Below are 25,942 nucleotides of genomic sequence, written 5' to 3'. Positions count from 1 at the left end.
ATGCTCCATGGACTAGTGTGGCTTGGTAGACCAAAATCACATATGTGCCATCTGTGGCAGTAAAGAGGTAATAGAGGGGATACAAGATTTTGTATTGGTTGGATTTTTGCTACTTTAGCTTATTCCATATACAGAGCTGGCTTAAACCATGYTTAAAAGAGAACCCCGTACCCTACACTGTGTTACTAATGCCTTAATTGTGCAGTCCTGTTTTAAACACGTGCCTGCTTGAATGATTGTGCCTGCTAGAGCATGCATTCATCAGTATGGCTCTACTAGTTCATGGTGATCACAAGGTACCGCAAATAATACCATTTCACTGCARGAGAGTGTAAAGTAAACCACTCTATAAGCTCCATATTGAATTAAGGTTGTAAACATGAAGAAAGYGTCAATCTCCTGTGAGAAAAATGTGAATGTCCTATGAGGAAAATGTACACATAWGCATTACAATATGAGAAGCTTGTCCTGTTATAAGAACTCCAGATATTGCACTCTGTGCTCCATGATGATCCAGCAGAGTGTGATGGGAGATACAGGCAGCTGAAAATACCGAGGGTTGTTTGGGCTTTTTAAGATGACCTAGGAACTCCTATGTGTGTTTTTGTTTTTAATTCCAGAGAAGCAGCTGGAAAGCATAAACAGCTATAAGGTATCATCAAGTCCACCAAATAGTCTGGACGGAGCAGACTTGTCCTCCATTGATGCCATGATGTCAGCAGTGATGAATGTGGGGAAGATTGCTGAAAAYGGTGGGAATTCTCAAAATGTCAAATCCCCCACAAAGTCTCCAGCACCAAATCGGATTGGCAGGAGGAACCAGGTGAGTAAACCCAAACACAGCAAGTACAAAGGATAGACAGGCAGTTTCATGGGAAGTGATAAGATGCAGTTGTTCTTCGATCGTTTTGCCTTTTTTCCCGTCAGCGGTTGTTTCTTGCCTCTGCCATTGTTCCCCTGTGTATGTTTTCTGGTATCTCTCAGACAATAACTTAGAAAACTGGGAATCAAAGGGGGTCGCTTGCTTGGATTCACACATGAAACATTTGAGCACCGACTCTAATGTCATGCAGTGGTGAGCTGGTCTAGCAGATGCCCCTAGCAACAAAAACGTCCCTTAAGAATTGCCATTTTGTCCTGCTGCATCCTTTCTCCAGACTTGCATTCACATAATCTGTTGGGGGGCCAGCTCAGTTCATGAAACTAGGAGAAAAGAAGTATCTCAGAGAGGAGCTGAACACTTTGTCAGAGAGTGCTTCGCTTGGCCATTGTGTGGGACCCCTCATGAGGTGTGCAGCTGTCCCAGGGGAAGATTCAAGTGATTTATGATTAGAGGTGGTGCTGGAACAAAACATCCGTCAGGATGCTCAGCTTGCATTGTGTCGTGTAAGGTGCCCTTACTTCCTTGTTAATAAGATCATGAAGAGCTATTGCAGAATGCTTTGTATTAATTTTGTGGAGTAGATATGTGTAGCTTTTATCAGAATTTTCCATTTACCATTTGAGGGCAGCAGCTGATAGCAATATTGATCTAAAAAGTGGAAGGAGAGAGTCGTATCAGTTAAGCTGGTTATTTATATCCATGCTTTTCTCYTGCTGAGCCAAGCTCCACCAAAGAAAGTGCTGCAGAATATCAATAAAAAACCCCAAATCCCTGTGGTCGTTTGACTTGAGAGCTTGGGGTGAAGTACTGAGACTTTGTAAACGAATCAAGATGTAATAGGGACCAGAAAGGTTGAGAGGCATGACTCATGTGATGTTCCTATAGTAGTTTATTAATAGCTTGCTGAGTGACTGCCTGGTTGACTGACAGACTTACGACTTGTCTTGGATTTTTTAGCATGAAAGGAGTTAAAAACCATTAAGTGTAAATGCACATCCTTAAATGAGGAATGGGCAGTATACAGACAGCTGTGTTTGTGGGATCATGTTGTCTAGCACCTGGCTCTAAGGTTTATTTGCAGTGTTCTCACTTGGGGGCTGCCCTGGTTCCTTGATTTCATCGTGTGAAGTGAGGCRCTGGTGTCCAGAGCAGTCTTGGGGCAGCGCTGTTACACAGCTGTCCACYGGTACACCATGTGGTCTGGCTTCAGGGAAGTTTATTAGCGTTGGTGACCTTTATTCCACCTGGTATTTCTGTGGGCATCGAATCAAAGGAAGCTTGAGAGTAAATGTGACAGGATTAAGAGGGATTCTTACAGCATAAAAATAAACAAATACACTGAAAACATAGTAAATAGCCTATTTGTCTTTAGGCTGAAAGATTGCTAAGGCCAGAGGGGCAAATGCCTACATTACTGAGAAAACAGAAGTGAGATGTGGAATATTAAGTGGGTATCAATCTTGTTAGCAGCCTCTAATACAGCGAATTTCTACTTCCAGCACGGCAGAATGAAAGCACTGAATTGTTTTAGTGTGTAGCAGTGCAGGGATCTCAGAGTCCAGTCAGAATATGCCCCTTATTATAATTCCCAGGATAAAAAACAGTTAGCTGATTTTATGGGTCTGACTGCTGTTTCCCAGGAGTTGGCTGCAAGACATTTTGCCCTGAACCTTTGTACCAAAGTCTATGGTTCCCTTTATAATGCTGACTTTATCTTGGCTGCCATCTACCCATAGTCTAATAAGCATGTTCWCACATCAACCTGCATGTATTTTAACTTCTCATTTGCTTTGCTGTTGAAGAGAATAAGAAGTGTGACAGAGGTGTGTTTTGGGCTGGAGGAAAACAAACTGAATGCACAACTCCAAAAGCATTTGCCATCCGCTGAATGCAGAGCAGTTGTGCCAGATTGACTTACTAAAGGGAGAGTAGCTGACAAATGAGCTGCTAATTTTATCTTTCAGTTCAAGAACTGTGTTTTCACCAGCCTGGCTCTGGAGGGGTAGCTGAGTGCTGTRTTTTAAATTGGTGAATGGGGGTACTTTTACAGTAGGGATGCTAATGTTTTTTTGGTCTGGACTGGGTCAGTCAACAGCATTCCTGTTGTAGATACCCAGGATTTGCTTGAGCTGTGTTACGGTATGCAGCATGTACCCTGTCTGACTATTGGAGAAAGTTTGGGTTTAGTTAATAATAAACCCCAGATTCAATACTAATCTGCTCTAGCTGAGCTATAGTGTGTTTCTGATCTTTGCTTCAAGGTGAACCAGTAATAACTCTATCTTCTGTTAATTTGCTGATTTGAAGAGGAGGCAGTCTGGAAAGCAGGCTTTGAAATAATCAAATGCATCATGTAGAACTGCAGCACTTGTTTAAAGAACAGAGGGGCAAAAAAATAGCAGTGGGTTGATAATTTTGCAGAAATAGCTTGGGGATTAAACATCATCTAAACTGTCAGCACATATGCAGGGATTTTCTTCACAGCACAGTGTGTTTGTTCTGTCTTGAGCCAACTTTTACAGGGTGCAGTATAATTAGAGCTAACATTACTCCACCGTCAGGTTGCATGTAGAAAAATTAAAGTTGTAGAAGTAGGATGGAATGAATGTTTGTGAATTACATGTTTGTATATAAAATGGGAGAGGGGCACAGAGATAATGATTTTCTTTTTTTTGAGTGTTTAGACTTCATAATGGCAGCCTTTCTTGCTTTCTTTCTAATGTTTTACAAGTGCTAATACATTAGACCTTGGCATGTATGTGTGGCCTACAGTGATTACCTTTGGCATGTAAAGGCCCAAAATGTAGTTGGAAGAAGATGCGCAAGCAAGAATGGGGAGGAGTGGGAGAACCTAATCCTTATATTTTAGAAACAAAGTCTCAGGTTTTTTGTTTTTTTTTTTGCTTAAGACAAATAGAAAATAGCACTTCATCCATGTCCACAGGTCACAGAAGTTAATACAAAATTACTATAGCCCTGTTTTTGAAAACAATATGTATTAGAGGGAATCTCTAGAATGGTTCCCTAAATCATGCAGGAGGGGTTGGTGCTTTATGGAGACATAAAAAAGAACTTTCTCTAAAACTGTGTCAGCATCTTCTAACATGCCAGAGGATTTGTCACAGAGAGTTGGGTTAATCTCAATGTTCTGTGTGAATGCTTGTGTCTGACGATCTAGAAATAGTTGCTTCTTGGTTGATGACTTTTGGGATGTCATTGGGGGAAGAAAATTGTGTGGAGAGAGGAAATGCATAGACACATTCATAGTCATCAACTTGGGCTAAAGAGCTGCTGAGAATGGGCTTTCCTTTGTGCTTCTTTTCAAGCATTTACTAATGATACTTAGGATAGCCAGCAAAGAACTTCAGTAGAAAATGTAATTTTGCCATAAATATTACACTTCCCCATTGGTCATGCAGAGGTGTTTTTTGTATTTTCTTGAGGTTTAATTTTCAGTGCCAAACCATCTTCATCTTAATATACAGGCGTTGGTGCAAAAGCCATGCCTGGGCTTTCTGATGAGGTTGTGAAAATGCCCTTTACATCATCCAGTAGCCATCCTTGTGGACAAATTCAGGCAAACGCCTTTGGTTCCTGCAAGAGTGCCATTTCATCCTGGGCAGGAGGAGCAGTGGCTTTGCTCAGTGTCTCGAGGGCATACTTAAATCAGGTTGAACTCTCTGGTCAGCTTCATTCTTTGTACTTGTGGTTTGACTGTGGTTACTCCTGATTCTCACCTGGGCGGAGAATGATGGGGTTCATAATGTGTTCTTTTGGAGTCACGTACACTCCTGCATTGTCACCTCTTTCTTGCCATGATCTCATCAGATCTTGCGAGCTTCAGAAGGGTGGGGCCTGGCCTGTGTGCCTGGATGAGATGCTTCCAGCAGAAACACAGGATGCTAAAGGAAATGGTGCTGATGATTCAGTAAATGCCACTCTTCCTTCTGAGTCAGCCATGGAGCAGAACATACAGCCCCTACAAAAGGGCACCAAGATTGTGCTTTGCCATCAAGATGCTGTGGAAAACCTGAAATTCTGACAACTTGTGCTATTAAAAATCTTTTGGGAAGAATAATGATGTTTGCCCATATATTCTGACAGTGTTCCAGGAATTACTTTGTCCTCAGCTAAATTCCTCCTGGCAGTTTGAGCTCYTTGCAATTGCCTCTACTTCCTGTCTTAAACTGCTACTGCTGAATGTCTGTGTGCTGTTAAAACAGCTGCTGTACTTCTGTGGATGTTGAAATGGCCCCTATKTATAAATTCAGAAGTTTCTGAAACTTCCTTGAGGGATCCATCAGATGATAAATGTAAAAATWCAAGTTTTTTTGTTATCAGTGGCCTTTGGTACTGGGGATGGATTATATTTTCCCACCATAATCRCTAAGAGCTTTTGAGTCCTTTTACATTGATATTCCTTCTGATGGATTTGTTCTCCTTTGTCCACAGGAAACAAAAGAAGAGAAGTCTTCCTATACCTGTCCTCTGTGTGAAAAAATTTGCACTACACAGCATCAGTTAACTATGCACATTCGTCAGGTATGCAGAGTCCCAGCTCTTGATTTCTTGCTTTTATTTAGAGTGTCTGGTTTGCCAGGGTGAATTTTGCAGTGGTGAAAAATAGTTCCATGTGCAAACCAATGCAATGTTTCCATTATAACTTTATTCAATAGTTTTGCTTTTATTTTAGCCTTCCCTTGCATTTTTTTCCAAAAGCACACCCCACAAACCTAACCCCGAAGTATGTAATTTCCCTCCCTTCCTCGCCCAGCATTCTACCCCCGCACCCAGTGGCTCAAACAAGGATATRTGTCCTGTTCTGCATGGCTTAAGGTGTCCTAAGGATCAGGAAAACCACTTCCATCATGAGGCATAAGTCCTGTTTTGTTATCCTGTTTGAGTACAGATCTTTTTACTGGTCATGCAAATTAAGAAGCAGGAAGACACAATTTTAAAATCAGCTCAGTGCAGAGGAGCCTCTCAGTCCTTCACAGGAGAGAGCAGCTTTGGGAGGCAGAAAATAAATCTTATTTTAGTGGATAATGCTCTTTTTTTTTGTCAGCTACAGGCCTGTTCTTGCTCCTCCTGAAATGTATGCATACTTAATAAGGAGGTTTGCCCTTTTCTCTAGCAAAAGGTTCTGCTTTGGATGCTAAAATGTGGTTGATGACTGGCTTCACTTAGATACTTACTACTTTGGTCTTTCRTTGTGTACTGTAACTGTTACTTAACTATTTTTTCCTTACTCTTTTGATGTTTTCTGGGGTTTTTTTGTAAGTGTAATCTTAAGATTACACCTGAAGTGTAATCTTCAGGTCTCTGAGTGCAAGTAAGAAAGTATGGTACATACTGCACAATAGCTAATGGCCATAASTTGAYCTTGTAATGCATTCTTATGGCCATAGAAATCTGCATGTGCACTCATAAGCAGTATAGTTTTGTTTTCTTACTGTGGAGTCAGTTTAAAATTATTATCTTTAAAGAGTATTTATTTTTAAGTGTCTTTCTTCTGCCTTGAAGTTCATAATTCTATCCTCTTTCCTTACCAGTCACRCAACATGCAAACCCAAACCACTGAACACTTTAAAGTATCCCAATGTACCATTTGTCTGATGGTTGTTGCTGAGTCCCTCTCTATCCTCTTCAGCTGCAGACACAGCAGAAATGCTGCATGTGACAGGCTGTATGAAACAGCTACTTGTGCTGATGCATTAAGGGGTTAAAGATGGGGGGAGGAGGGGGGTTGGAGTTAAGTGGGGAGGGCTGGGGAGGAGAGGTATATACAGGGCACACCTTCATATTAGGTATTGTGCCAAGTGGCTCTTCAGAGCTACTTAATTTAATATGTTAATAGTTCTTGMTGATATTTTACTGGCACTTCAGAAGGGGTGTTCAATGAAAAAAAATCATTGCTTTCTCCAGCATAACACTGACACTGGAGGGACAGACCATTCCTGCAGCATCTGTGGAAAGTCTCTGAGCTCAGCGAGCTCCCTTGATCGCCACATGCTGGTGCACTCAGGTGAAAGGCCTTATAAATGTTCAGTATGTGGACAGTCCTTCACCACCAATGGAAACATGCACAGGTGAGTGCTCATCATGTCCCAGCAGTTTGGAATAGATTACAGCACAGGGGGCTGTTTTGTTTTCTTGGAGAGACTAGCAAGCCAACTAAAGACACTTGGGCAGAAAATGTAGAGTATCTGTGACGTTCAAATATGGCATAGCACACACACACACACTACAACTCCTAGGATGCTTAARTAGTGGGAAGAAATCAGAATTGAGAAAGTCTTCCAGCTTTTTTTAAAGTGTTATCAAGAGTTATTACAGCTCTTTTTTTTTTTTTTTTAGTAGTAGTAGTTGTATGATAAATGGCTTTTTCTCAGGGGACAAAAATTTATAGCCAAGCTATATAGCAGATTCTAATTTCATAGCTTCAGTGTCATGCATTCAAGTGGTTGTATTTTAACATCTATGATGGTGTTGGTGTTATGTGCTTAGGTATTCAAGTGCCATCACAAAAATGCCTCTTTGGTATATTTATCYTTTTTTTAAATACATATATTAGTATTTGTTTGCTCTGTAGACAGCTTATTGCACTATGGMTCTGGCAAATTCTCTGTAACCCAAATTTCCAAAGATATTTCATGTAGTTTCTTTTGTAGGAATCTAGCAATATGTACAGTTGTCAACTGGGGAAACAAAACATTAAAGCACATGGATTTTCCCTTCCCTCTCTCATTACTTGATCCAGTATTCATTTATTTACATGGGTGGAACATCTCAGAGCTGATTGAGACATAATRGATTCCCACACAGCTTTAGTCCCCATATCAAAGAATTTACAACCTACAAAGAAACTGSAAGACAAGTGGGGAAAAAGGAATATTGCTTGCAACAATATGGCAGGAGTGATAGTTACAGGCTGGCTCTGGGTGGAAGGGAAGAGGTCATTTCCCTGATAATTTCCAGTAATTTTCCAAGCAATGTGCTATAGGTGGAATGAAAGGGTGATTTTGATGGCAGTAGGAAAGATAACATAGTCCTGCACAATGGGAGCAATAACTACTTGCAGCATTACTTTTTCTATATCATTTTGTTCATGTTAAACACTTCTGTGAAAACAGAGGGAATGCCGTTTTGTAAKTCATAATTATTTAATGTAAAATTGATTGGAATTGAGGAGAGTTGGCAACATAGATAAAAAATGAGAAGGGAAAAACACAAAGAGGAGATAGATACTGGCCTTGGGCATTGAATAAATCACACATCTGACTCATCTGACCCGAGGTGTTGTGAGCCACGTTTGCYGGGTTGGGTCATTTCTCTGTGTGACGTGCGGAAGGCCAGGCCACTGAGTTGCAGCTGATGCCACTGTCAGTATCCAAGGCTGAACTCCAGTGGTGGAACCCTGGGATCGTGTCTGGGTGGCTTGCTGAAAGATTGCTTGTGTGGTTATTTTGGCTTTTTTCCCCACTTGGCATCTCCTATGCTCTCCTAGAAGCAGAAAAGGGAGGTTTCCCCTGAAATTTGACTCCAGGCCTATGAGAGGYTGATGTAGTCACCTCTGATTATGCAGCTTTCCCCATATAGCAACTCTTAGCACACTTTTGTAGCAAATTTATAGCCAGAATTGCCAGGTTTAGTGACTTGCCCAAAAGAAGTAAGTACAGATCAGAGCCTTCTGATGAGAAGATAGTATGGTATTAAATTTTTCTCTTAACAAGATGATGCCTGAAATTACCAGGATGGAGTGCTGTATTTAGTGGCTGCAATAAGAAGGACCTAAGTTYATGCAAGAAAAACCTTGATATTAAAAGTTCTTTTCCATCTGATAGGTGCTTGTCTGTTCTGTTAAGCTTCTTCTTGTGTAGGTCTGCCCTGCAGCAGCAGAAAGTTGTTCCTGAGCTTAGTATGTCTGCAACAAGTGACCCGAGAGCCATGACAAGCCAAATCCTGATCACACTGAAATATGCTGGTTCTGCTAAAGAAGAGTTGTGGTTGGCAGACTGTGCCATTTGGGTTTTTTACAGTGAATAACATTTTTTTTTTTGCTGTAACCGACTATAATACTGGATTTTGTTGCTGAAGGAAAGCATGAATGTGCAAGCAGGCAGATGAGGGTAAATGCAACGTGAAATCAAATTTTTTGTCTGGTGCTGTGACATACTCTCGAGGAAGATAYTCATTTTGCCCACCAGTACCTTCTTCTGAAACAGGTATTTCTGGTCTAAGATGGTGTGAAGCAATTTCTGGCATCTCAAACTTAGCTGTAGCATCATGTCCAGTGGACTGTCAGTGTTGTGGCTGAATGCCTCTCACATCACATTCAAAACTGTTCCTGCCTCAGGATTCTGGAACAGGGACCTGTTTGCCAGGTCCTGCCTCATGTGTAACTCCTGCAGGCCTTGCCTGTAGTGGTACCATGTCTGTTCTACTGTATCAGCTAGATGATAGTACAAGTCCATCTTTCTGCTCTTTTGTGTGCAGTTTTTTTATTCTCTATTTTTGTGCTGTGGTATCTGAGTAGTGACAGATGTATGTCCAAGCCATAAAAATTCTCATGTGCACCTGGTGGCCAGCATGGTGGTATCCCTGAGCCATTGCACAGTGTGGGGTTAGAGAGAGGAGTTGCAGATTTAGCAGAAACTTGTGAGATTCTGGTAAAGAATCAGTGTAACTTGTGAAGGTCCTGCAGAAGCCCCCCAGGGATTACTGCACTTCCTCCAAATATGCACAGTTCACAGGAGAGGAGCAAGGAAGAAGAAGTGGTTTGCTGGTGTCTGAATGGGGGGAAAATRTGTAGGCTTGTGCCATGTACATCCTCTCTTCTCTTTCTCCCTCTCTGCCGTATTCTGGCTCTTATTTAGCTGTCTATACTATTTTTAAATGCAGACTTTTAAAAGACCTTTTAGGGGAAAAAGTTCAATGGAATGGTTTTGTCCAGGGAAATACTCTGCTTTGGGAGTGCTTATTTCTGTTCCATCACAGAATAAAATTTCTAATCCATTTTTTTACCTCAAAGGAAATCATTAGGCATTGAACTGAGCAGAGGAGGGGAGGAAACAAGTTTTGGTTGCTTTTTTGGGTTAGGAAATGATTACCACTCACTTGAGGTGTTCCACTCTCAAGTGCCCACTATCTCCATCAAAAGCATTTTTTCCTCCACCTTCACTTTGTGACCAAGGGAGAAAAAAACTCCAGAGCTCTTACTTGATGCTCTTTTGCATTACAGTAAAACTTTAATGCAATAGGCAAACTTCTTGTGAAGTGAGAACAGTTTCCTGCCCATCTCTTCTTTGAGTTAGTGTAGCTCTGCTGGGGTGTTGCATGTACTCTTTCACTTGTGAAATCAATGCTGGCCTTCCTGACTCCCACAATACATGCAACACTTCATTTGTAAATGAGTCATAGCCTCTCACATGAAGGCCAATTTCTTTTTGTCGTGCTCCTTGGCTCCTCGTCAACAAGTCAAGTTGAATGGGGACTGCAGACCAGAGTGGGAAGGGGGAAGGTTCTCTTGTGCAACACTAGTAAGAAAAAGAGGTTAAAACCTGCTTCCTTTTCTGAGCAGTGTGACTCCTGGTGAGGATTTTCAGCAGGGAACCTTAAGCCTAGGGTATCTCAGAAAACTCTTTTACAAGCTGCCAAGCTGTCCAGGAGTGACCTGAGCCTTAGAGCAAAGTCTCTGGAGAACGCTCAATGTCAGGAGCAAAAAGCTGATTTTCTCCTTCCTCCTGATGTTCTGTCAGACTGTCTGCTGCCATATCAGTGCTGCTCCTACTGTTTACGGAGGGGTGGTGCAAGCTGATGCAACAGCTGGAAGATCTGTCAGTGCCTGGTGTTGGCATCAGGAATTGCTCTGGAGAAGAAGAGCTGGAGATGATGCTGAGTTTTTTTGAGATTTCTTTTTGACCAGTAGTGGAAAGAGCTARTCTTCTTGGAAATAGCAAGCCTTCTAGCATCAGGAGCTGATTAGGGATTCTTGGGGCTTCTTAAGAATTTGGAGGAACAAGTCAGATCATGGTAGTTTTGAGTTCCAACATTCCTGTARCAAGCACTGTAATGATCAGTACATAAGAAAATCTGCAATTTAGGATATGCCTTTTCCTCACCTTCTTTGCTACAGAGATGAACCCTGTGGCTTTCTTTCAGTCACAGTGAATTAAAGTTAAATATTCACATCTCCTTCAGGAGCATAAATTATATGGAGGGGAAGAGGGTGTATAAAGAGTTTCTGTAGCTCTGGAAGAGCTGGGGATTTCCAGTGTACTGTCTTCAGTCAAAAGATTGCAACTACTAAAGGCTTTCCAAAGGTTTTCCATCGGTACTGTCACAGTAACTCCCTAGGGAGTTTATCTATGAATAATCCCGACTCTGAGAAGCCTTTTGGGACTAGACTCTGGCACCAAATGGGAGGTTTCAAGTCTTCTACTCCATCTTTGCCACTGCCTCTCCCCAGAATGCAGATGGAGGGGTTAGGCTGCTGCTGTGGGCTGTGGTGGTTTGTGAGTGTTAGCAAGAGACCTTGAGGTAAAGAAAAAATTTGACTTACTGTGTTRCATTCCAGTAGAATGTGCATCAGGCTCCAGTGGGAAGGGCGATGCCTCCCCTTGCTCTGAAAGTGTTCCTTTGGGGGTAAGATACTTTGCCAGCAGTTCCTTTTCCTTTTCTGTGGCTAAGGATAGACCATGCCTATCACTTTAAAGTCACAATTTTCTCCCTGCCAAAGACATGCTTTCCATGCAACTAGAAAATGTTAATGGGATATAAATGCCAAAAGGGAGGCAAGAAATGACCTTCCTGCCTGTTTCCAGTGGGAAGCTATTAAAGGCTCTGTGGCAAGTCTGAAAAGAGTAAAGGGATAATATGTGTGTTTCGGCCACAGCTTACCCAGTAAATGAAGGAGCATTGTCCATGGCTGGTTCTCTCCAGGTTGTCCGTCTATGTCTGGTAATGTAAACAACTAACTGAAGTGTTTCATATGAAACCAAAATGTAGCAAGATGTACCTTCTTTCTCTTCTATTCCTTGCCCCATATGTAACAAAATCATTCAGAATGGCTTTTTATTTACATCCTGCTTAGGTTCTTGTGGGCTGTGTATGTTCCATTTCAGGAGCAGGTCTCAAAGTTTGGGGATTTTTTTTTTTTTTTTTGGCACATGTGAAACACCACATGCAGCAACCACATGCAGAAGTCTTTGAAACTCAGATTGGAAGATCTGGATTGCAGAAGCTATGCTTTGAAGCATTCTTAAAAAGGGTCCTATCAAAGAAGGTATTTTTTCTTTTAATTAAGAAGGCACTTTCATTCTCAATCTTACTTTCAGTACTAGATATTTTCCCCAAACTTCTCATTTTTATACACTGTGGAGAGATAAACAGCTGTTTTTCTAATCAAGGTATGGTACTCTTCTGATGATCTAGTCTTTCTTRAACAATACTTTGTGTGTGCACCTGTGGATTGCTGAGTGAGTTTCTTGAGAAAGACAGAAGATGCCCATGTTGGAGGGTAATCTGTGAATTCTGATGTTTTAACCAGCTGTCTTTGCTGGCACATGACGAGCATACATGTCTGGAGATTGTAACACACTGCTCAGGAGATGAGTGTTGGATCCTGGTAAAGGTATAGGAGTTGAGATGTGTACACTTCAATGGTTTCCCTGCTCCCTTTAACAAGAGTCTGTGTCATGGGCAGGCATGCATACAGGCCACCTGTGACTCTGCAAATGTCCAATAGGCAGAGTGTCCTCAAGATCTGGCTGAATCCATCCTCTCCCTGCATTCCACCTGTGAATCACTCCCATGTTATTTATGGCATTGGCCTGCTTCCAGTACGTTGTGTGTGCTTTGTGGGATGCAGTGCAGTAACAATGCCCAACCTCTAAGTACAAATAGGATCTCTGTAGTCCAGCACCTGCAGGCTGGCAATTGCTTAAGATGGGAGTTTTGGAGGCAGAGCATAGCCAAATTTGAAGAAGGCTATGTTTTTTCCCCCAGAGGAGGAGAGGAACTGCCTTATTACAATATGGTTTGTTTTCTGRTGATTTGTAGTTGGAAATTTGGTGTAGCTTTGAAAAACTGAACATACAAGATCTGGAAGCTAAAAACAAATAGCCAAGGAGCTTGCCACACAGAAAATGATTGACACTTCACACGTGTGAAAAGGCTGTCTCTCATTGTCTTGCACAATAGAAATGTCTCTTTGGTCATCTCCTTTTATTTCAATATAGTAATTGGTAAGCAGTGTTCTTAAATATTAAGAACCAAGCTGTACGATAGGCTTTTAAATCCATTCCTTATACATGGGGGGATGATTTAACTAGTGTCAGCATGCTAGTGAAAGATAAGCTTCAAATGTAAGTGCCCTAATTCTTCAGTGGGGATAAAGAACACAAAGGGCTAATTTCTGCTTCTAGTAATTGATGACTGTAGTTGTGGGATGCAATGACTGTAGTTGTGGGATGCAGGTGGGATGTGATAGCTGTTTTGGTTTTCTTCGCAGTTAAAAAATATTTGTTACATTTTTTGCTAGTACATGTTGTAAATAATGATGGGGAAACAGGTGAAGGGAAGCTTTTTGGTCTCTCTCCTGTCAGCAGATAATATCCAGAATACATGTTTGGTATTCTGTTGGGACCCGCGTGTTTTGAAGAAGATTAATTTAGAAAGAAAGAGAGAGTGAGAGAAAGAGAGAGAAAGAAAGGAAGAGAACCAGCAAGGAAGCCTTTTCAACAATAATATGGCAGTAAGAGTCTGTTTCTCTGTGTTTTTGATTCAAATTAGAATACTACAGTTTTTAATTGTCTCAGGAAGAAACTTTTGTCTGTCTTAATGTTGGTGAGTAGATTTACTTCTGGAAAGACTATATATAAACTTTAATTCACATGACTCACAAATAGGGTACTCAAAAAAAACCCCTCCACCAGTATCTTCAGCAATAAATAACTCTGGATGACCTCTTGTCTCAGAACCACTGTGAGCCCTTAGAACTGAGAGATGCCATGATTTCAGATGTGTTACAAGCTGTTTGTAGGCTTGGACAGTGTCCCCCTCCAGTTATCATTAAAGAACAGCAAAGGAAGTTAACACAAAAACATGAATGCTGAGATCTGATTAGAATCAAGTGAAACAAGGAAGTGCAGAGTTAAGATTTATATGCAGACCTTAATTAGCTCCATTGTTCTTGAGAACCTAAGCGTACACAATGAGGAACATTATACTTGCATCTCCAGAGCTCCTCAGTACCTGAACATAAGACAGACTTCAGTGTGCTTTTCAGTCCTAGATTTTGTGTGTGTGTTGCCTTTAAGCAATAGCAAAGTCTAATCTTTTCATTGTAGGGTTGTGGATTCATATGTTTTGGTTTTCTGCAAGCAAAAAAAAAGGGGACACTTAATGAGTTTAGATTTCTGGTGTGATTTGGTTGAGGAGAAGGTGGYCTGATGTGGCAGGGTAATGCCACCCTCCTCACGGGCAGTAACATAAATCTCCCGTATAACAGAGCGTATTGAGTGTAGCTTAGTGCTGCTTTGTTACCCATGTCACAGTTCAAATAAGCACAAGCCACTTGACAGATTAGACTCTAGTCGCAGAGCACATGGCAGTGCAAGACCTTGATCTTTCCACATAAGTACCCTTTCAGGAATATCACCTCCTCTGAGGGTCTGGTATTCTCGGGGACGTTTCCTCTCCTTCTCACCTTGAAGAGCTACAAAATAAATACAAGCCTTAACTTAGCAAGCACTAGAAAATCCCAGCGATCTTTGCAAGGAGTTGAGGTGCTTTTAGTCCTCTGCTATAAACCTGACATGTGATTCTTGTGGAGATGTTAGCTCTTAAGGTTAACAAATAATGTGTTGTTTTGTTTGCTTTTTTGGTTAGTGGTTTGTCTTATAGCTTGTACTTCGGTTGGGTGATTTTGTGTAGAAAATGYTGATGGTGAGAAAGTTTGCTGAGAGAGTTTGTATGTTAAGGTAATCTTTGTTCAGCCTGTAGTGCATGCACGTCAGAAATACTTGCATCACTTCCCTTATGAATGTGTATTCCYTCTGTTCCTCCTATCCTCTGAAAAGATTCCTGGCCAAGTACCCACAAGAATGAGGAAAAAGTCTATCACAAAGTGCATTTGTGGTTGCTGTCATTCCACCTTTAATGTATATCTTCCAGCTTTACCTTCCCCCCCCCCTAGTATCTAACCTGCTCAACCTGTTCTAGTTYAGCATGCTGGAACCAGCAAACTGCAGAACATACCCCCTGTCAGGGTCAGCAAGTTTTTCCCTCTTTCTCTCCTCCCCTCTTTTAAAAATAGGCTATTCCTTAACAGTAGATTGACAGCATTTGGAGAAGCTTCTGTAGCTCTTTTTAAATTAAAAAAAAAAAAGGGAGACTCTTGTCATTTGGACTTAGCCAGGTCCTTTCACTCATGTTGTTGAATCATGATTCTCATATRCACAGCTCATATTCATGATGTACACAGCTTAGGCAGAGACGCCRTCTGTAAAGCAGTAGTGCCATTATACGACTGCTACACAGCACACAATATGAAGTACTACTTTCTGTTTCTTGAGGGTATCTATAGATATGCAGAGTTCTTCAGGCTGGTCCYTTAGTTGAAGTTTGCTTAACACTCCCAGTGATTTTTTGGTAAATCCTCAGAGTCAGTTTTCCAGTGCTGACTTGTGAAAAAGTATCTTGAAACAGAGAAGGTGTACAACTTCTGTGTGGCTCGTTTTTTACACTAAGCCACTTCAGTGATAGCTTTTTTGACAGTTTCAGAGGGTAGAGAGCATAAGGCAGTTGTTCATGGACTGAATGAATTTCTCTTGAGGGCTAAAGTTCCCAAACTCCTGTAAAGTAGCACAGGTCATGTGGGGACTTTMATTTCCAGCTTAATTAAACAGACATGTAACAAGATGTAAAACCTTTTCTAGTGCTTCTCTGCTCAGCAAGGGAATGTTGTGAGGAAGGAGGACCACATGTTCAGGAACAGGAGAGGAAATGGGCTGAGCACGTGAAACCTCTTTTGGTAGGATGCCATCCTCAGCACTGGGAAAAATTTGCAGTTTGTGTGTGCAGTGATAACCTTTTTACTTCCTCGCCCCTTGAGATACTTGGTGGCTGCTGATACCGGGGTAATGCAGAGACCCTGCTTTTAAGGAAGATGTTCTTCCCTTATCTCATGCAGGTTCCTTGCATGCATTTGTGTTTGTGTGTGTGTGTGTGTGTGTGTGTGTGTGTGTGTGTGAGGGAGGGATACTCGGCTCCATCTGCACAAATCCCCAGCAGTGCTGTGGCCGTCTGTTTTTTCCTTCTTGAGCTGTGTGACGCAGCAAGTTGTTCTGTGCTGGGCCATCAGGATTGCTCAACAGTGGAGTGTGAGAGGGAACCAACAGCAAGAGGGCTTTGCCTGGTTCTGGGAAGTAGCTGGGGCTTATGTTTGCTTGGTTAAGAAAGAGGTGCGGTTCCAGAGAGGAGGCAGGACATACCTAAGACTTCTCTGTGTTTATTCTTTAGGGTAAATCTTTTCCCTGTTCTGATGTACTTTTCTCTAATTTTTCTGTTTCCTTCTCTCTCCTTTTTCCCTGTTAACTAAAATTTAAAATTACTTTAATTGTTGTTATCATCTAATAACACTTGTTTTCTTTAAACATAAAATTTCCTGAAAAATCAGCAGTGAAGTATAAGGTTATATAGTGTGATAACTAAAGGGCATGCCTGAAAACCACAAATTTCCAAAAGGATTGAAGGATACAGTTCTGAATGTCCTGGCCAGATTTTTGGTACACTTTAAAAAATACTACTTTTTCTTAATTTTATTGTTGCTAATACACTTTTTTTTCCAAGCTTCAGGAAGTACAATAGTCTCAGAAGAATCTCGTTTAATACTGTCCCATATGAAAGTTTGTTACAGCTTGGAAATCTCCTTGAAGTATTTGGCATTGTTAATTTAGGTCTGTTCTGAGCATAGTGCAAACTGTGTGTGACAGCTTGGTGAAGTGGTACTGGGAAGCTCACACTGCATTTCCTCCTCTTTTACCCTCCCTTATGCCAGGGTTGATGCAAACTGCTTTCTTCTGCTGTCCTTTGAGAAGCTTTGCTTTGGAGGCATGGTTTGAATCACTTCGCTGTCACAGCATCATCAGGCAAATATTTGTCTCCATTTTTTCCTTTGAGGTGTTCTAACAACTTTGCCGTTAGGGAACAGGAGTAACTTTGAGCCAAGCTGGGAATGCAGTTGTATCAATTTCAGCCTGTTTGAACTTGCTGAGTCTGTGTAGCAAGTCRTTGCTTAAATGTGAATACAGCATAATTATTCAGAAATTGTATCCCCCCCTTATTGGATTTGTAGATCATTATCTGTCCTCTCACTCATGCTTACAACTTGCCTTTATTCACAGCAAAGCAAAATTTTTCTCTTGGATAAAAATACAGAATGCMCCGTGTGCTTGTGTGTGTATCATATATCCTTAGGTATCATGTATTGGCAGCTGCGTGGCACTGGCTAACTTTGCAGACTGTCCTGGTAGCACCAAGAAGAGAATTGAAATCTGTCATTTGAATTTAATCACTGGTGACTGTTTCAGCTTTAGCACACCCAGGCAATCCTGGTAGATCTGAATAATGGCACTTCATTCATCCTAATGATGCYGTCTGCTGGGAGAACCTCACTGCGCCAGGAGCCAGGCAGTGCGGCAGGCACTATGAACTGTGGAGGATGTTGAGGGCATGTCTGTGTGGCACCTTGGGCACCTGGGGGATGCCAAGGGGGCTGCTACACCCATGTGCCATCAGGATGGCAGTGCCTGGATGCCACGAGGAGCACTAACTGCGGGATCTCCTGCTGGACCTCGTTGCAGACATATGGCTGAAACGAGTCAGGGCATCCCAATCTGATCCTTCCTGGGACCTGTTTACCCCGTCCTACTCTTTCCTCGTGTGTGCTGCAATGACTTTCCTACCAACATAGCCACTGAGATTTCCTGCTGCTCAGCTGCATTTTGTTTGTCCCGTGCTAATGTTTAACATTGGTTACCACTAGTGTGTATGGGGGTACTTGGAATTGGTTTTCAAATTGCTCCCCCATTGTGAGAGAGTTTCCCATATGGTTGGGATTTTGGTATTTGATTGTCTCTTGACTTGCTGTGAAGTGTGTGCACGTGTCTGAGGGCTTTTTGGGTCATTTTTTGGTTTTTTGAGGAAACAAATGTTAAACAAACCAAGAGAAGACGAAACTTGTCCCAGTACAGGTAATGTCTGATTTGCAAAATTACTTGCATCTTTTTGGTTCCTGTGATTACAGCTGGCAAGGGCTGAGTGGATTGCCCTCTTAAGTGGGTGATGTTGGTAATTAACACTGGAAATGCATTGTCAATACAGAATCTCTACATGTTTTAACAAACAAACAACTGACTAAATTCTCTAACCCAAGGGCATAATGTTACTGCACTTTGGACATAAGGTGCAGTCATATTCACGAGACTCTTCAAGAGGGAGTTAGCAGCAGGCTATTAAACAATTGTTCCTAAAAATACTGCTGCTTCACTTTCTCTTTGTTTAGGATTTACTTCCTGTATCTATCAAATGGCAGGAGCTTTGAAGAGAAGTTCCCTGTTTGACTGCATTTCCAGACAATTTGGGCCAAAGTATCATTTTTTAAGAAGAATGAAACAAAAATATTGACAAAGATAACATGACATAGAAATATCTGAAATGTTACCAGTGTAACTTTAAAGGCTGTCTTCTCTTCCTTTATGAGACATACTTAATTTCATGAGGCCTGAAGAACATCATGGTCCAAATTTCCATTTATCTGTCTGTCTTGGATGCATCCTGCATGCCTGTTCATTCTGTTACAATGGCACTAAGTTGAAGCTTAACAAAGCAGACTGTTTTTTTCTAAACAGAGAAGTTTGGTCATGTTCTGAAGTAAAGACATTTTTCCCCTTTTAATTATTGAAAAAGGATTTTACGATTCTTTGGAGTTTGTTTACTTTTATTCGAGGGGATCATTGTAAGTGAATGATCTTGAGACACAAAACAGTGAAAGACAGAAAGCAGTTGAATCAGCTAAATTGTACTGACCAGCTCAGTCCTTCCCAGACTAGTGTGGGAACTTGAATAACTCTTTTTGTTGTAAGGAGGAAAACAAAGTTTATTTTAAATAAGGTGAAAGATGGAAAACACTGAGTTTTATTCTTTGATTTGAATGATTCGATATGTGGCTTCCATATCTTTAGATAAGCATCAGATGTATGAGGATTTTCCCCTTGTTTTTGATACCAGACTGCCTAGAAATCACGAGGGAGATGAGGAATAACCATGTGCAATACTGTAGAGTATAGGGTACATCTAGTGGTAAAGTGGAGAAACTTATAATAATATGTGGGATATGAAGCCAGAACCTGAACTTGATACTGTCAGATGTTCCCTCTGGACTGATAATGCCCGGATTCATTGGCCTCCCCACCGCATTTCCACAGATGTGACGGAGGAGGAGAGTGTTTATACATACACTGGAATCTGTGCTCAAGAGTTAATCTTGATTTAGATGCTGGGACTTTCCCAACCAAGCCTCAGTGAAATTGCTTGCTGCTCCCCCTCTGGACATGCTGCTCCTTCTAATCAGACCTACCTGGCATAAACCTCTCTTGACTGAAAGCCAGCAGTGCTTGTGCTGCCATAGTTATAAGGGWGAGGCTTAACCCTGAACCCTGCTCAGGGGCTGCAAATCCACCCTGTGTTCCGTACCTTCCTTCTGCCTGGGCCTCCAAACCAGACAGTCCTTTTTTACTTTGGGATATGAAGCACATCAGAAGCTGTGGAAACTCAAGGTGCAGCTACAGTGTGCTTTTTTCCTCCCAGAATTAAGAAGTGRTGGATTCCCACACATGCTGAGGGATGATTTCTATCCAAGAGCCAAAGTGGTGCTGATCAGGTTATCTGCATGCAAAGCAGAAGCTCCTGGTTTTGTTCATAATTCAGTGGAACACAGAGCTGGGAGCAGCTGCATCTTGAAGTTGCCTCCTTCAGGATGCTTTGGCTGCTCATTCTAGCCTTGAGCCAGCCAGTCAAAACCTGCCCACGTTCTGGTTTTGGCATTGAAGCTGTMGGCTGCCCTGTTTCCAGACCTCCAGAAAGCTTATACGATCAACATGCAAATCCCCTTGGCATTAAGAAAATACATCAGACCTTTTTAGAGATGCGGTAAAGACTAGGATGTGACCGGCAGGAGCTGCATGTCACTTCAGCAGGACACATGCTCTCCCCACCCTCCCTCCCCATGACTCACCCCCCATAGACATTGTTCCAACACCATCGACAGGAGAAAAAGGAAAAAGGCACTTAAGTTCTGCATTTGCCTATTACTACAGAAGTCTCTTCTACAATGTAAAGTAGCAAAATATTCACTTGCTGCTGTTTTGGTGGAATAGTCACCCTTCTGAATTCATGCTCTGCATTACAATGTGGAGCTAAATCAAATTCAGAAACTTTTTCTGCTCATTTATCTTAAAAAAGAAAAAAAAAAAAAGCCACGGGAATTCTTGTGCAGTATCCTCTTAGTCATCCTGTTCATGTGACCCCGAGAGGGAGAGGAACGTTGTGGCAGAGGAGGGGAATCAGAAGGTGATTCTCAGGAGGAGGATGGAATGAGAAGCAGTCAAGCACTTGAAAAAATGCAATTTTGTTCGTAGGACTGACTGGCACACAGTCCTAGCACAGCTGGATCCTGTTGGCTCACCTGTGAAATTCTTTGTGTTGAGGGGGAGGGAAGAGATTAAGAGAGCTTTTTCTGATATAGCTGTGCTGCGGAAAACATAGTGTATAGCAAGGTACTTCCTTTTTTTTACGTAGCAGTTCTTAAACATTAAGAGTTTAGTTCAAAGGTGGATCAGACCACGTTTGGAAAAGACTGAGTTTCCTCTCTTCATTTTGAGGGTTTATTTTTTGCTAATGTTTCTATTTCTTTCTCTCGTCTAATTTTAAATAGAGTTCTACCCCTTGCTCCGAGAGATTAATCAAGGCTAGCCAGCACAAAGGAGTCCTCCCTAATATTAGCCTCAAGTTTTTATCTCCTTCCTGTCATCCTGTGTATCATGGTTGGATTTTAGTGTTCCACCCTCAGCATTATCTCAAGTATATGTGTACTTGCATGCATGCTGGGGAGACTAATAACCACTAGATGAGGTGCAGATTCCAGGGTTCTGTACCTTCCTGGGCTTGTCTGCTGTACTTGGGTTGCTCTGTAGGATGGCTCAGAACCACAATTAATTGAGTTAATTTAGGAAAAATATCCAAGTTTCATCTGCTGTGATTCTGGCTGTCTTCTAAGCTGCTGTGGTCACTTTAGAGCAGCTGGCACATGTTACTGTAACTTGCATCTGTGGCTGAATATGAGTGTCCATGTCCTTATTTTGCCCTTCTTTTTTTGAGCTGCATTCTCACTAAAAGTGTTGAGTGTTTATCTTTATTTTTTGGAACTGATGAATGTCATATCATTTTTCTTTATCACTGTAAGATGCTGAAAGCCAGCCTGACTTACGAGCCTGTCTTTCACATTTTAAGTATGCCAGTGTTGTCAGGCCAAAATATGTTGTTATAGTCACAATGGGAAAATAACTTCTAAACAGTGCTTTGTTCCTGCTCTTCTTGTATCTTGGCAGGCTAAACAGTGAGATTGAACATTTTCAGTGTTATATGTAAGATCTAATCAAGGCAAACTTTTCTAAAGGAGTATAAGGCAACACAAATACTTCCCCTCCCCCTTAATTATGGTTAGGAAACTTTTTAAGTAGAAGAACACTCAGTGAAGGGAGTGTTTAAAAGAAAGGTTGTGGATGTKGATGTGACTTGGCAACTGCTGCAGTTTAACCCATGTTGGGTGATAAATGTCTCAAGGCAGAATGACATCCATGTTGCAAAGTAAAAGAGAGAGATGAAGATTGTGTCTATTCTTTGTACTTCTTGGCTTTATCTTCCTGCTTATCTTGGGCTGTAGCTCTAGTAATCTTTTTMCTCTCCACCCTTAACTTGATGCAGTGAAACTTGCTTAACCTGCCAAAGGAACAACCTGCTGGCTGTAATGTGGACAGGTTGCAACTCTCCTTGAGAGCTCTGGAACCTGCTGCTTTGCTTTCGGAATTTTCCTTTTCTTCCTTAATGATCACATTGCATAGGAGCTATCACAGCGGCTGTGATGTTTGACCTACACAGTAAAAGTCAAAGGTGCAGTCAGGGTGTCTTCCTGTTTATCGCTCAATAGCTTAGGCTGCTTCCTTTCAAATATGCAGAACTAAAACATGGAGGGATTGCCACATTCCTTGCTGTGGTACGGATTCTGCTCTGGCTTTTAGGGCATGGCAAAAGTACACACGTTGSAGGAAGGAGCACTGCAAGCAGTTGGGACAGCCAGTGACTGACACCAGACATAACAAATCCCCCATCACTGTGCTATTGCACCCATGTTAGCAAGCCCTTGCCTTATTGGCATGCTTCATCTTGCACACACAGCTGAACTGCTTTTGGGACTTGCAAGAGCCAGTGTGTTTGCATGCATTAGGTCATGCCAGGACAGAGGTGCCAGGCTGGACTGGCACTAACCTGGACATCCCAAAGGTTTTTCTTGTTGGTATGCTGTGGATGTGGCATCGCACCCCTCTCAAGTAGGAGTCAGTTCCTTCAAAACAAGCAGAGTTCAACAGGTGGGCAAGCAGCAGGAGAAAGAACTTAGCCCTAAGGGACCTGTTTTGCATAGRTAGCTGCTAAACAGGAGTTGTGCATATTTGTTAATGGTTGAAAAGAGACTTTAAAAGAAAATCGGAAGAAAAAGTCCCACACTGAATGCATAGCAGGTTTTTCTTGTTGTTTGTTTRTTTTCTTGGTGAATGTGATTTAGCTTGACTGATTTTGCTCTCTATCTGTCTATAAAGTGACTGGCCAAGCTTGAGCTGTGCATCGTTCAAGCTGACAGAGGGTTAAGCGGTCGGACTGTGTGTGGGTGCCTGGGGTGCAGGGACAGACAACTGTCCTTACTGTCAAGAGATCATTGAAACTGGAAAGCAGTCTTTACCAAAAAGAAATAATAAAAACACAGACCAGCAAKCCACCTTCCAGGTTTTGCTTTGCATGTGCAGTTGAATATTTTGATTTCTTGTTCCCAGATGCTTTCTGAGTTTTATATTCTATCACTGTGGACAGAAACCCCTTGAACAAATAACTGGTTTCTCCTTCCTTATTCTTGTGTGAATACAGACAACTGCAGCTCATGCTGTTGTTTTATCACTCATAAAAGAGGCTCTGACTAGCACGAGAGGTTAGATCAGTACCACAGGGGGAAAAAACCCAAGACTAAAGAAAATGAGGCAGTGGAGTATCTATAGATGCCTTCCTGCAGATTTTGTGAGACCGGGTAGCTCTGGATTCATGTGGATAAATCAGTGCCTTTCARTGCCTGTGGTGCCAAAGCTACCAGAGGGCCAAGGCAGGGGAATGCACAGCATTCTGTATGCTGTGTCAGCACTCCAGCTTTCCTCTGGGTTCTGTCAAACCTGGAGAGAGCCAAACACTCAGAGCTTCAGCATTCCTTCTACTCCCAGCTGGGTGATYGCCAGGGAAAGAGGTCAGACAATTTCAGCAGTATTTCCATGGTTCTGTGTCCAACCTGCCGGGCACATGTGCACATAGATGTGAGTGACAGGTGTCACCAGTGTCTGTCCACAATTTGTGTGGCAAGTGAGAGTTACTGGGGAATCTGGGGAAGGTTTTTTATTCATGTGGAGCAGATCCTTTGAGCAGCTCCAGCCTCGATGGATGTTGAAAGCAKGCAGTAGCTGAACAGCCATTTTAATCTTGCATTGGTTCTGGTGCCTGTGGTGCTTTTGGCTTGAGGCAACATGTTCCTGTGCAACACCCTCAGAAGCCTGGCTTAGTTCGAGATAGTGATTTAGATGTTCCACCTTTTTTTTTAAAGGTACTGAGATCGTGGAAGGAAACATTTAAAAAAGCATTGTGTGATGAGACAGTCTTCCMAACAGCTCCAGTGAAGTCTGCTGTGGGTCAGTTTGGTCCAGTGTGTTATCTTGAAGCATCATGCCCTTGGCATCCAAAACTAAAACAGATTTTATGTTGTAATATCCAAGCAGTTATGAGGACGTGCAAGACTCATCTGGGTTACAACATTCTCTCATGTTAGAACATGGTAGCGTGCAGTTAYATTAAATGGCACTGTTGTGAGCTGAGTGGATGTGACTTCTGAAAGATGTGCCCGAGTGCCATTAACTTTGTCTCCATCGTGTTTCTTTGAAGTCAGTCATTTGAACAAATGGCAGGTCCCTTCTGAACTCACATTTCTAGCTATCAGAAGCAAAAAATTGTATCTAGGAGCATACATTTGATCATTTTTTTTAATAGCACTGTAAATTTGAAGTGAGCTTAAAGGCCCTACCTAAAAAAAAAGAAAAAGAAAATTTTAATTTGAGCTTTAAATTTGCAGAAGAAAGATGCATGGGAGCAATACCTTCCATCTAACTGAAGGGAACTAAACACTAGTGTCTTCCTCTAGTGTTTTCTTGCTTGTGGAAAAGCAAGAGGCAGGTGGTTCAGGTATGCATTCAGAAGATTGCTTCCTGAGTAATTCTGTTCYTCTCCTTTTCCTGCATCTTTATGACAAGAAATAGTTGTTTTCCTGGGGAAGCAGGTTTGTGAACATGCCTTGGCAGTACAGAATTTTGCAAGCCTACTTGGTGCAGTGTAACAGTGTGACCAAATATATCCTCACTTCAAAGTTGCACTTGAAATTCGATACTGGGATGCACCATTGTGTTAAGGATGAGAAGGAAACAAATATATTTAAGAAATGTTGCTCTGACTTTGGCATATACTGATCTATTTGAGGTATAGTCTCAAACTCAAGACAGAGAGCCAGTTGAAGGCAGGATGCTTTTTTTTTTTTGCACTGAGAGAAGTGGATGCTGCAGGCTTTCATTTACTAGATTGCCACAGCACAGGGAGGTGGGGTGTGTGGATTGCTGAGCAGAACCAGGATGGTGATGGATGATGGGGAATAGGCATGATGCTCTTGGAAGCAGATGATACCAGGGCAAGTGTCGTGCTGTGGGTTGGTGTTGTAGGGAAAAGCTTGTGGGCTCCTTGCTGCAGCCCTCACAGGCCCAGGCTCTACAAAGGGCTCGTGCTGGATCGTGCCCCAGCTGTTTTTCAGAAGTTCAGGCCGGTTTATGTGATCTCAGATGGTGTCCTTTAAAGGCAAACCTTAGAAGTGGTGTTGGCATTAAAATTTGCTTGGACTTCCTGCCCGGGATTTGCCTGCTGACAGTGTCTTCTTCCCCCTCCTGCTCAGGCACATGAAGATTCATGAGAAGGATCCGAACAGCACCGCCAGYACCACTCCTCCCTCGCCGCTGAAGCGCAGGCGATTATCTTCAAAACGGAAGTTCAGTCAYGATGCTGAGCTGGACAGAGAGGAGAGGACACCTGCAAAAAAGGTTCTTTACAGGGCATGACACAAAAGATGTTTCTGSTTACCTCCTAAATTGTCAGCTGTTCAGTTTGTGCAGTCAGCACAGRCTTGTTACAGCTCTGTATACGAGTTGCTGTGCTTGTCCTGTGTATGTCAACATGGTTGTCTGAGACTGAAAATCAATTTCTAATTTCAGAGATTGAAATAATTCAAATTTTTAAATTACTTATTGTTTAATTTTTTTTAAAATTTGCTTATGATCTATAAATAATTATAGTTGGATGACAAGAGGATGAACGATTCTTTTTCTGCTACAGCTTTTTCCATAACTTTTTGTTCGCCTCCCATTTATTTCGTAGTAGTCTTGGAGGATGGTGATTTAAACATTTTGAAAATACTGTGTTTACTTCAAAAGCAGCAGCAGCTAAAGTCTRCTTTTGTCTTGATCTGGAGGAAAAAAAATCTAAAGTACATTTCCCTTTCACAGTAGCATAATCCTGCATTATTGGAGTTGCAAGAGCAACCAGAAAATATTTATTTGAAGGCCAGACATTTCCATTAGGGTTTTGTCTATGAAA

At 41.9% G+C, this 25,942-nt stretch overlaps 1 protein-coding gene across 5 annotated transcripts in view; it reads left to right on the top strand.

The window, feature by feature from the left end:
* RREB1 (ras responsive element binding protein 1) overlaps positions 1-25,942 on the top strand; it is a 121,603-nt gene that overhangs the window by 57,337 nt on the left and 38,324 nt on the right. For all 5 annotated transcript variants that reach the window (XM_057369124.1, XM_057369125.1, XM_057369127.1 and 2 more), the window contains 4 exons: positions 621-823; positions 5,336-5,425; positions 6,809-6,972; positions 25,245-25,389. In XM_057369124.1, the coding sequence (XP_057225107.1) occupies positions 621-823; positions 5,336-5,425; positions 6,809-6,972; positions 25,245-25,389 (602 nt within the window). The remainder of the gene's footprint in view (positions 1-620; positions 824-5,335; positions 5,426-6,808; positions 6,973-25,244; positions 25,390-25,942) is intronic.

The sequence above is a fragment of the Malurus melanocephalus genome, unplaced genomic scaffold (genome assembly GCF_030028575.1).
Source record: "Malurus melanocephalus ecotype Western Australia unplaced genomic scaffold, MMel_1.1 scaffold_103, whole genome shotgun sequence".
Classification (NCBI taxonomy): Eukaryota; Metazoa; Chordata; class Aves; order Passeriformes; family Maluridae; genus Malurus; species Malurus melanocephalus.
Note: the sequence above shows the minus strand (reverse complement) of the source record. Positions and strands in the feature narration are given on the sequence as shown.